Source organism: Lygodium microphyllum, chromosome 19 (assembly GCF_053477565.2).
Source record: "Lygodium microphyllum isolate KBCC chromosome 19, Lygodium_microphyllum_v1.1.10, whole genome shotgun sequence".
Classification (NCBI taxonomy): Eukaryota; Viridiplantae; Streptophyta; class Polypodiopsida; order Schizaeales; family Lygodiaceae; genus Lygodium; species Lygodium microphyllum.
The window spans coordinates 53,668,399-53,680,648 of record NC_141153.1 but is presented as its reverse complement, the minus strand read 5'-3'; the positions used below and the strand labels follow the sequence as shown (position 1 = coordinate 53,680,648).

Below are 12,250 nucleotides of genomic sequence, written 5' to 3'. Positions count from 1 at the left end.
TTTGACCATTCTGTAGCCAAATCGTCCTTGACTCTTCCATTTTCTATAATGAACTACTTTCTCATACATTTGGCATACCCATAATGTCTTTATTTTTTATTCAGCCTCGAATATCTTTGGCCACATGGCCTGTATTCGAGGATTACTATTATGGAAAATTTCTTCCATGGTTCCGAGTGAGCTGGTCCTCGCTAAAGTGGTTACTCCATGACTGCATATTGTTTGCTCCACTCTTGTTGTGCCCCCCACATGATATTTGTGTGTTGTGTTTTGTTAGCATTTTGGCTTCACTCATGATACTGTGATTTTCTTTGGCTGGCCAAAATGCCTGATGTAAATATACTCATTTAATTTATGCTTCTTCATTTGTTTAGGGGTGGAGAGAGAAATGATATATTAACGTCTACAAAAGGCCAAAATGACCTATGAGACCTTGAGTTACAATCATGTGTATGATGGTACAAACTATCTGGGCAAAATATGTAGCACAAAGCAAAATAAGAATGGAAAGTAACTATGGCTATGTGTAAAACATAGAGCTCTATCTAGTAACAATGAGCTCCAAATGGTACAATCTCATGTGGGTATGGAGGGCCTAGCTCTAGCCGAGCAATAATCCCCTGTATCTGCCTATGAAGGTGTCGTCGGTGTCTGTATCGAGGCCTACGATGTTTGGATCGACTAAGCTGAACAGCTTGATCAATCAGTACTCCTTGTCTGTGCGTGGACAGTGGCGGTGAGAGAGGCTCTCGTGTGGACTGTGGCTGTAACTGTATTGAAGTCTTCTGACTCTCCTTTGCAAAGAAGTCTATGAGCTGCCTCTATGAAGGGCCTCGGTATCCTAGAGCAACTATACTCCTAAGGCGCATGTCACAAAGCCGTTGTATCTCAAGAAGAAAGAGGCCAAGGCATCGCTGATCGGTAAAATCCATGGCTCTGGATAGTGGTCCAAATCCGTCTCTAAAAAGACAGTGGAAACGGTCTGTGGGATGGATCTATATCTGCCAGTCTCAATCTCTAGCTGATGTGAGGAGGTGTGCAACTGGCCAATAGTACATCTGATCCCATGGAAAAGGTGGATGTCCATGTATCTCGAGTGAACAATAAATCCATCATCTGTAGTATGAAGGAAATGCTCACGGTAGAAAGCCATCTTTGTCCCTAGCTCCTGCCCTGGCATCAACCATGTCCACTTGATATCGAACTGGGTAAGATCCATCCTGATGATCTTGCGAATCTCTAACTTGCTCAGATCAAGAGATGGTGCATCAAGGGAGTAAGAGTTGCAAGTACAAGATCGTAACGCACACACACAAGTTATGATGCTGCAAAAAAATATTGTCTCACCTCTCAATGAATGTGTCAACAATTGCTAGTGTGTTTGCAACATAATAAATTAGATTGGTACACATCATAGTTTGGAAAGAAAATAGAAAATCTTATTTCCACATTCTTACTTGGCCTCACTGAAATCAATACATCAATTCTCAATCTCAAAGCTATTGTATCTTTCCAAGATGAGAAGCTTTCCTTATATGACTCATACAGTTGTGACTGTGAGATTGCACCTTTACTTCATCCTTGATTTTTGGACTTAGCTTATATCAACATTTTCGCTTGATTGTGCCACATCCACTTGTGTGCCAATTACAAGGAAACATTATTAGGAGATGTGATTGTCCTGTTCTACGGAATATATGCATGGGGTTCAAGAGGGGAACACTTGTTGAGCATTAGTGCAAACATAGAGACGAAAATTAAAAGGTTCGGGCCATTCAATGCATGTCAACAAGGGTCAAAGCCAAGGTAGTCGATGATGTGGCAAGCATGCATTAAACTTACTAAGGTTATCATATGGATCTTCAATTTGTCATGCCAAGGCTGGGAGGTAGAATTGACAACTCAAATCCACATTTCCTCTTTTATTCTCTATTAAACCCGAATACCAGATCAGAACAGCAAGCTGTGCAAATTGATTGATGTTAAGCACCACAATCATCCATGTGTATAGAGAAAGTAATGGATTATGGCACATACCGTTCTTTTCTCCAAAAGATAGCACAGCCATCAGTCGCAGTCCCTGTGCGTGCCTGTGCCAGCAAAAGAAGGGTATTTAAGTGAAGGTTGTATGTGGAATATTCAAAGTCTGCAAGTTACATCTCAAATTAACATAACTTGTTTGTTTGTGGCAAGAAATACAGCTCGGACTTCTCATAGAAGACTTCCTTGACCTTAAGCAAGTGCAAAAGATCTCTTCTACTTTGCTATGATGGATGGTCAATGGGAAGGAGTGATGGATGGGTGGAACAAGAAATGGAAGGAGTGAAATGTGGTGCACCACCTCTTCCACACAGTGACACAAATATATCAAATCTACATAATCTGAAGACCCACTAAAGTTCTCTTAACGCTTCTATGTTCAAACTGAAAATTCCTTCGCGTGCATGGACTTCAGATGGACAGACTCCTTCCAACACTGCAGGTGCATCCCTCCTGCCTCACATGCTTTGACACACCAAAAGACTAGTTGCCTCACTTATACAATCTAGACTCTAGTCTGTTAAATACCTACGGGTTTTGCTAAACCATGCAGGATAATCACCAAATTCTTTCCTTGCACACGTGAACTTCTGCACTCAGACCAGAAAATCACATTAAGAAATGTAGGAACTTAACAATGTGCCCTGTGATGCACATGGCAAAACAGAAGAAGGGGGGCCATTGAACAACATCTCCAGATTCATGGTATGCATTCGACATATCAGCTTCCTTTCTAAACGCAGCACTATCTGTATCACTAATTGCATGCTCAACCAATGGCAAGAGCTCCTCTTATGCCGCCTAATGCTCCTAATTATATCACCAAAGGATAGTAGGTATGGTCTTGTTTGAGTTCTGTCTGCCCATCCATCTGTCGATGAAAAAGCTATAGAGAAGGGCAGCTTTGCACGAAGCCTGTAACACACTGTCTTCCACAAAGCAATGGTGAACTCAAATATGGTCCTCTTCAAGCACCTTAGGCTCTTTGAAGAACTCTTTTCTAAAATCTTGCAAGGGATGATCTGATATACTAGATAGCTAGATAAATTTGGCTAACCCATGCAGAGTCAGAAAATCCTAATCTTGTGAGGGTGATCAACCTTCTGTACTCAGATCAGAAAATCGCATGTAGAAACATAGGATCCTGCACAGCAAACGTGAACACTATGTGATGCACACACTGCGCATAGCCATACAGCAAATGGGTGCCTTTGAGCAGCATTTATAAATCCATGATATCTCCTAGATAAATCAGCTCATGCTGCCTAAAGATCCTGCTGATATCACCAACGCGTAGTGATTATGGTCTTGATTGGATTTTTTGTCTGCGCATCCATCTATGGGTGAAAAGATTAAACAAGGGTAGCCTTGTACCCACCCTGTAAAGCACTGCCTTCCACAAAACAATGGTGAACGTTGATTTTTGTCAAGTAAGGTCCTCTTCAAGCGGCCCATGTTATTTGAAGATGTTTTTGATAAACACTAGCAAGAGATAAGCTGTGCACACTTTAAGGTTTGTGCACCACAGTTATTACAACATCATTTTAAAATCACCTGCTATTCTAAAGGCTAGTTACAAACTCCATCAAAATATCCTCTCAAGACAACTCGAAGGTACACAATAGCTGCATCCTCTTGGAGCCTGTTCTACACCAAAACGTCATCTAGAAACACAATCACAAATTTCCAAGCAAAGGCTCATGCCATCAATCTCAAGAAAAAAGAGCACTGAATTGAATTCAATCAATCTAAATGATGTTTTTGACAATAAGTCCGTTAAAGACTGTAATCAAAACTCACACAAAAGTGCTATCCCTTCAGTGATGAGAAGGGCAATCTAGTTTACATCTTACTACCGCCAATGAACAGAGATTGTGTTGAGCCTAGCCTAGCTTTTATTCACACTGTGATTTGCTCCTATTTTCAGCACTTACCTGGCATTTTGCATCGCAGTTTTCTCCATCCTCAGGATGCATGGGTGTGTATCCAAGCTATGTGGGCCATTACTTCGTATTTTGTATGATCAGACTTCAGTGTTCTCAGCCCTTCTCTGCTATGTATCTTGGGATAGAGAGTGCCTCTTGAGCAGTTCCACATTGTATCTGGCTTAGACATCATATTGTACTTATCAGCCATGTATTGTTTATTGTTTATTTTCCACTTAGCAATAGCATTAGATGACAACTATCTTGGGACTTTGGAAAATTCCCCAACTTTTCAAATGTAACATTTTGGTCCCATAGGCCAATTTGGCCTTTTGTAGATGTTAATATAACTTCCTTTCTTTCTGTCTCTATCAATTGTGTTCTTTGCTACTTTCTGCTAGTTTAAGTGGATACGTTTTACAGCTCACTAAAGCTCAGAATCCCTTATCATCTTAAGACTTCCCCAACCACCTCCAACCTTCCCAGCCACAACACCTAAGGGTTGAGCTTACCGCACATCAAAAACCCCCTTGTCGAGCTCTCCAGCACATGTTCAAAAGATGACTTTCAAGGACTAGTCCCCATGCACTTGTGTGTGGATTATGCTCCACTTACAACCAAGATTTGCTTGCAGTAATGCATGCACTCAAAAGCCTGTAGACTTTCTCTGATGCACAAGGTTTTGACTTAGGACCCAACAACAAGCACTTCAGTGCCTCCTCACTTGATTACACGAGAATCAATCCTCTCCAACCAATCATATTTCTAGTCAGAAGTTTTCATTGAGTTCCTCCATGTGCTAGGCAAGGAGAACTAGGTGATTGATGCTAAATCATTGGCACCAGGTTTTAGGCTTCTTTCTTTTTTGTCTTTGTCTCAACTCACATCAAAATCTATCCTCAAAAATAAAGCAAGCAAGATTAGCATGAGATAAGTTAAGTGAACTAACCTTATGTATTCCAACATAGCCTGTTGACTTCAAATCCTCAGCAAGTTCTTTAAACATATCAACTTCCTGAAAACCCCCCCAAAAAAACACCAAAAATGATCATATTTCCAATAAGTTTGCACTATATTAACCTGATCATATGTGAATCAAGGATGATTTTGAGTAATCCATTCACAACATTACTTGGAGGCAAATAACATCAGGAGAGCAGCATCCAAGTTCAAATAAAATTCTTTTCTTGCGAGTGCTCCAATCAAGTTGCTCATTTCGCACATTTAGATACAAATCCTTATGCTCCCAGGCAAGGGCTGCTCCCAAAATGTTATAGGATGCAACCACAAATGTCTCTGCAGTAAGAGGTGTCAGTTAGAATACAAGTCAAGACTATATGTTGAATTTTCCTAGCGTGTAGAAACTTTGAGCATACAAGGAATCATAACAGGGAAAAAAAGAAACAAGGAAATCCGAGTTCCTGCAGTGATTGGATGGCATGTAAGACTGACAATATTTCAGATTTTATGTTGGATATGACCTCTAAGAAAGGTAGAATATCAGCAAGCCACGACATGTAAAGTATATGAGAAAAAGGTAGATGGCTAAAACGCTCAATTCAACCAAAACAGTGAGCACTATCACAATACTTTTTCAGTATTTTTCCACTACTTTTGCAGTGCTTTAATATTGTTTTAACAATGCTTAAGCAGTGCTTGGGCAGTACTTGAACAGTGCTTTTATAATGGTGAGTGCTTGGATAGTGCTTTAAAGAACTCCAACAGTGGTAAAAAGTACTCTGGACCGAATTGATTGTTTAGTAAAGACTCGTAGGAAAACGTATTGAGATGAGAGTAAGGCACTAGTACAAGTCTTAATCAACTACCCCATGTCTAAAACAGCTTTTTCCACATGGGAAATTTGCACACCCACGTGTGGGAATCCAACTATGGAAGAGGCCTTGTTGGCCTTCAAACTCCACATTGAAGCCTTTTTCAATATTAGTTCCAATTGAGAGTAGGTTTTTGGTCAATGAGGGTACTAAGAGAACATCTCCAAGTGTTCTTTTCAGCCCTCTATTGAGCTAGACGGGTATGTCACATCAACTCGCTTCTTCCTGCAATCTTTCTCAAAATGTCCATATTTAAACAATAACAACATTGAATTGAGTTATGATAACCTCTATTCCACCTCTTCCTCAACCTCTAGAGGAATGGCCTCCTCTTACATAAGAAGATTGATTACTGTTTTGATGTAGTTGGTTATTGTTGTGGCTGGGTTGGTTTGATTAGTGTCTTCCTCTTCCTCTTTCTGAAAAGAAGACTTTATCAGTTGTACTTACTGAAGTACCTGTAGACATACCATTATGAACATTTTTCATAGCTACTTGCCTTTGATCTTCATATCTAAGAATCTATTCCATCTCATCAAGTGAGAGTTTTTTACCTCAAAATGATAAGCCCTTAGACCAGTCCTTTATATCCTTCCTTCAAACCATGAAGGATGATTGTAGATAGCTCATTATCTGTCATTTTTTTCCCACAACAATCAATTGCTAAAGCAAATCCTTAACTCTTTTGATGAACTTTGTGGCAATCTCTCCTTCATTTCTCTTTGAATTAGTCATCTCAGCTCTCAAGGCTATTTTTCTTGATGTACACTTTGATTTATACATGTTCTTCAAGGTCTCTCAAGCTTTCTTAGGAGTTATTATATCCATTAGATGGCTGAGAATGTCATCCTTGACAGTCAGCTTCATCATATGGACAATATGTTAGACAGATCATAGCCTGCACAGTCAGTCGGACTGTGCAGTCGGACTGCCACGTGGCAGTCCGACTGTCAGCAGCCCAGTCGGCTGCATTTAATGCAGCCGACTTATTCAGGCTGCGCCCTATTTTTCTGGCGCCCCATTTCAGGCAGTTTTTCGACTATTTATAGTCGATGTTTCCAGCAGTCTGGTCATTATTCTCTGTCGCAGATTACAGACCGGTGCCGTGCAGATTTCTGTCTCTGTTCGCAGATTTCTGACAGCAGACAGTGCAGACTGCAGCAGACTTCGAGGTGGACAGCAGGTCGCATCGTCGAGGTGGAGACACGCAGTCCAGCGCACTGCGCCCGTGTATATCTTTGTATTCAGCATTCTTTATACAGCAGATCTTCAGTGTACACTGTCTCTTTCTCTCCCTTCTCTCTCTGCGTTCTCTCTCTCTCAGTCCTACGCTTCCGCACCGCTGCACTCTGACATGGTATCAGAGCAGTGTTTGAGGGCTGACTGAGCGCAGAATCAACCTGAAGAGGAGTTTCCATCGCGACACAAATTTGCGTTTTTTGCGTTTAAGGGCAGACAGGAGGGCTGCGCCTTGGAACAAGGCTGAAACGAGTGTGGGCGCACAGGAAAGGAGTACAGGTGGTGGATTTGCTGCTGTTTACTGCTGTTTGTCGCGGAGAAAGTTTGAGTTTTCAACCTAAAAGTGCAGGTTTTGCTTTTTCATCGCCTCCGGCGGGTGAAGGAGCTTCGGGACGCTGAAGAGCCTTAGCAGGCTGAGTCTACTCAGTCAGAGGGGGCTGCTTTTGCGTTTGAGAAGGCATTGCAGGTAAAGATGTCTACAGAGATGGACTTGGAGTTCCAGGCGATTATGGACCGGAAGGTGCCTGTCCTACCGGCTCTTCCTACAGATCAGAAGCTCGACGGCGACAACTACCGCATTTGGCGCGTTATGATGTTGGCCATTCTGGAGTCCTATGATTTGGCGGAGTTGGTACAGGAAGATATTGACCGGCCCTCGGTAAGAGATGAGTCCAAACTCTCTTCCGATGCTCGTACGGAGTTGGCCAGGGCCCAGTCTCATTGGGACAAACTGAATGCCAGGATTCGATCCTTTCTCTTTCTATCATGCACTACAGCCGTGATCGCTCACATCGAGCACTTGACGGTGGCTCGTGAGATATGGCTGGAGCTTGATCAAATGTACAATCGGATGACCCTGATGAAGAGGGTTTCTTTGGAGGTTCAGATGAGGACCTTGTCCGTCAATAAGTCTTCTTCGCTAAGGGAACACATTAACAAGCTAAGGCAGCTACAGATGCAGGTTCAGAATGCGGGGAAGCCGATCTCCTCCGAAGACATGGCGATTACACTCTTGTCCCAGTTGCCGCCACGATTCGGTACATTTTACTCTGCCCTTATTGCTTCAGGGCGCGAGTCTACTCTTCGATGGGAGGAGTTGGTTCCTATGGTCTTGGACCAAGAGGAACAGTTAAAGGGACAGAATGCTTCCAAGACGGAGGCGTTGACAGGTCAAGCCTCTCAGAAGAAGGGGAAGGACCAAAAGAAGAAGAAGGGGGATAACAAGTCCAAGAAGGACAAGGAGAAGGACAAGGACAAAGACTCCACATGCCATATTTGTGGAAAGACTGGCCATTGGAAGAAGGATTGCCCTGACAAAGACTCGAAGGACACCAAGAAGAAGGACACCAAGGATTCTGGAGCGGTGGCTGCACCCTCATCAGCTGCATTTCTACATTTAGTTGTCATTGAGGACGCTTCTCCGAATGCTTCTGATGCTGCGATGGCGGCTTCCCAATCTCGAGAGTGGATTATTGATAGTGGTGCCTCACGGCACATGACTCCTTCATCAGATGGTGTCGCCCAGCTGCGACCTTCGCGTGGGCAGGTTCTCATTGGAGACAGCTCTTCTGTTTCTATTGCAGGTCGGGGTAAGATGCAGCTTATTCCGGATGGACGAGGTGGCACCCATACTTCAGAGGTTTTGCATGTACCAGGATTGGGGTACCATCTCCTTTCAGTCCATAAGATTTGTTCCCTTGGTCTTCTGGTGGAGTTTGACAGTTCTACAGTGCGAGTCCTTGATCGTGAGTCGAGGAAGGTTCTATCATGTGGATATGAGGAGAACGGCATTTACAAACTGAAGTCTTCCACTGCCCTCTCTACTCTTCTTCTTACCTCGCAGTCACAGTCTGAATTATGGCATGCTAGGTTTGGTCACCTGAACTATGACTATCTTCGGAAGGCGTCACGGGGACAGCTTGTTCGAGGGTTGCCGGATATAGTGGTGAGCCAGCAGCCATGTGTCTCCTGCATAAGGGGGAAGCAGCATAGAGATGTCATTCCCCACACCGCTTCGCGGCGGTCTACTTCACCGATGGAGTTAGTATCTACGGATCTCTGTGGCCCTATGAGGACTGAGTCCCTGCGTGGGAGCTCGTACTTCATGCTGATCGTGGATGACTATAGCAGGATGACATGGGCCTATTTTTTGGCACTCAAATCAGAAGCTTTCTCGCACTTCAAGGATTGGCTTCTCTTTGAGGAGAACCGATCAGGCCGGAAGTTGAAGACCTTGCGATCCGACAAGGGAGGTGAATTTGTCTCTAATGAATTTGCTCGGTTTTGTGCAGATAGAGGAGTTCACCAGGAGTTTGCCAATACGAATACTCCACAAGAAAATGGTATTCTCGAACGGAAGAACCGCAGTGTGATCGAGATGGCGCGCACCATGATGGAGCACCGACAGACCCCCAAGTTCTGTGGGCTGAGGCTGTGGCTACTGCAGTCCACATCCTTAATCGATCTCCTACTTCGGCCGTGGAAGGGATGACTCCATTTGAGGCGTATTTTGGGTCGAAGCCAGATGTTTCTTACTTTCGGGTCTTTGGGTGTGATGCCTATGTTCACATTCCCAAAGCTCACCGTGACAAATTCGAAGCGGCTTCCCGCAAACAGGTATTTGTTGGCTACAGCTCCCAGTCCCAAGGCTACCGACTCTTTGATCCCGTCAAGCGGGATGTATATACTAGCCGTGATGTGCGGTTTGTGGAGGTTCCGGCTTCTTCAACGGGGGAGGAGCATCCCGTTCTTGGAGATCCAGGGGAGAGTTTGGCTCCTTCTACAGTTCCACTAGAGCCTGTGCCGTTTGATTATGATTCTGTTTCTGACACAGAGTCTACTATTCCACCGGATCCTTCTGAGGAGTTACCACCGGTGGACATTCCAGAGTCTTCTACTGCTGGAGAACGACGAGGGGAGGTTCGGCCTCCTCCTCGCTGGGCCCGTGACACACTCCGTGATTCAGGGATCGAGGGGGTTCCTGAGGAGTGGGGACCGCAGGATGGTCCGCGGCGGTCACGGAGGCACCAGGCGCATTCTTCGGAGCTTGTGTGCTCCAATTATTGTTTGATGTCCCGAGTTATGCAGGATCGAGAGCCCACCTCCGTGAAGGAGGCTTTACAGTCCGCCCCATGGAAGAAAGCTATGGAAGCTGAGTTGGAGGCTATTGAGAGGAATGGCACTTGGTCACTTGTGCCACGCCCCCCGAAGAAGAAGGTGATTGGAGTCAAGTGGGTCTTCAAGACCAAATATCTCAGTGATGGTACTTTGGATAAGCACAAGGCTCGCCTTGTTGCTAAGGGTTTTGCCCAGCGCCCAGGGATTGACTGTCATGACACCTTTGCCCCTACAGCTCGTATGGCAACCATTAGAGCTGTTCTTGCTTTGGCTGGCCATAGGAGATGGCCTGTTTATCAGCTGGATGTGAAGTCGGCCTTCCTGAATGGTGATTTGAAGGAGGAGATCTACGTTGAGCAGCCTCCTGGCTTTGGTTCTTCCGATGGGAAAGTCTACAGGTTGAAGAAGGCCCTGTATGGTCTCAAGCAGGCCCCGCGAGCTTGGAACGAGACGATTGATTCGTCCCTCCAGACTCAGTTGGGATATCGGCGGTCCAAGGCCGATCCGCAGCTGTATGTTCACACTTCCGAGGATGGTTGTGTGCTGTTTGTATTATATGTTGATGATTTGATTGTCACAGGTGATGATGCACAGCAGGTCCAGGAGACAAAGTCAGCTTTACATCAGACGTTCGAGATGACGGATTTGGGGCTACTCCATTTCTTTTTAGGACATGAGATTTTTCAGTCTCAGAGGGGGATCTTTCTCTCCCAACAGAGATATGTACAAGAGCTCTTGGTGTCTTTTGAGATGGATGATTGTCGGGCCCTCTCTACTCCTATGGATCCGAACTGGAAGGCCACTTCCCACTCAGCTTCTCCTTTGGCGGATGCTTCCCGCTATCGACAGTTGATAGGGTCTTTGATTTGGCTTCTCAACACCAGGGTTGATCTATGTTTTGCTGTTGGGCTCTTGGCAGGGTTCATGAGTGAACCTAAGACGGTGCATTGGCAGGCTGCTCAGAGGATACTTCGGTATCTGAGGGGGACGTCTGATTTGGGGATTCATTACCCCGCAGGGACAGATGGGTCAGATCTTGTACTTGCAGGTTGGAGCGACTCGGATTGGGCCGGTGACGTGGACCACAGGCGGTCTACAACAGGTTACTGCTTTACTTTGGGTGCAGGTGTTATTTCTTGGAGTAGCAAGAAGCAGCCCACGGTAGCCCTTTCGTCTACTGAGGCGGAGTATCGGGCCGCGTCTTCCACCACATGCGAGGTTGTGTGGCTTCGGAGACTGTTGGAGAAGCTTGGGTGCCCCCAGACTCGTCCTACATTGCTGCGATGTGACAATGAGAGTTGCATTGCCTTGGCGAGGAATCCTGTTTTTCATGCCCGGACGAAGCACATTGAGATCCAGTACCACTTCATCCGAGAAAAGCTTTTGGATGAGACCATCACTGTGGAGTATTGCAAGACGGAGGACAATCTTGCGGATTTGTTTACGAAGGCGCTTCCTCAGGCTCTACTTCGGCAACATTCCAGATCCCTCAGGCTTCTGCCCTGTCCAGGCTCTGAGAGGGGGTGTTAGACAGATCATAGCCTGCACAGTCAGTCGGACTGTGCAGTCGGACTGCCACGTGGCAGTCCGACTGTCAGCAGCCCAGTCGGCTGCATTTAATGCAGCCGACTTATTCAGGCTGCGCCCTATTTTTCTGGCGCCCCATTTCAGGCAGTTTTTCGACTATTTATAGTCGATGTTTCCAGCAGTCTGGTCATTATTCTCTGTCGCAGATTACAGACCGGTGCCGTGCAGATTTCTGTCTCTGTTCGCAGATTTCTGACAGCAGACAGTGCAGACTGCAGCAGACTTCGAGGTGGACAGCAGGTCGCATCGTCGAGGTGGAGACACGCAGTCCAGCGCACTGCGCCCGTGTATATCTTTGTATTCAGCATTCTTTATACAGCAGATCTTCAGTGTACACTGTCTCTTTCTCTCCCTTCTCTCTCTGCGTTCTCTCTCTCTCAGTCCTACGCTTCCGCACCGCTGCACTCTGACACAATAAGCATGGCCTTCTTATCCCCTTTGGCAATTCTTCTCAAGTAACCATTATTTCTTTTGATCTATCCATTGAGACCACCTCCATCTTGGAAACAT

At 45.2% G+C, this 12,250-nt stretch overlaps 1 protein-coding gene across 3 annotated transcripts in view; it reads right to left on the bottom strand.

The window, feature by feature from the left end:
• Positions 1-12,250, bottom strand: part of LOC148019883 (carbon catabolite repressor protein 4 homolog 5-like) — a 64,729-nt gene that overhangs the window by 34,560 nt on the left and 17,919 nt on the right. For all 3 annotated transcript variants that reach the window (XR_015694882.1, XR_015694883.1, XM_087700079.1), the window contains exons 3-5: positions 5,098-5,261; positions 4,915-4,980; positions 2,038-2,090 (exon numbers count right to left, since the gene is read on the bottom strand). Coding sequence is in view for 1 of the 3 variants with exons in the window: in XM_087700079.1 (XP_087556205.1) it covers positions 2,038-2,090; positions 4,915-4,980; positions 5,098-5,261 (283 nt within the window). In the remaining 2 variants the exon portion in view is untranslated. The remainder of the gene's footprint in view (positions 1-2,037; positions 2,091-4,914; positions 4,981-5,097; positions 5,262-12,250) is intronic.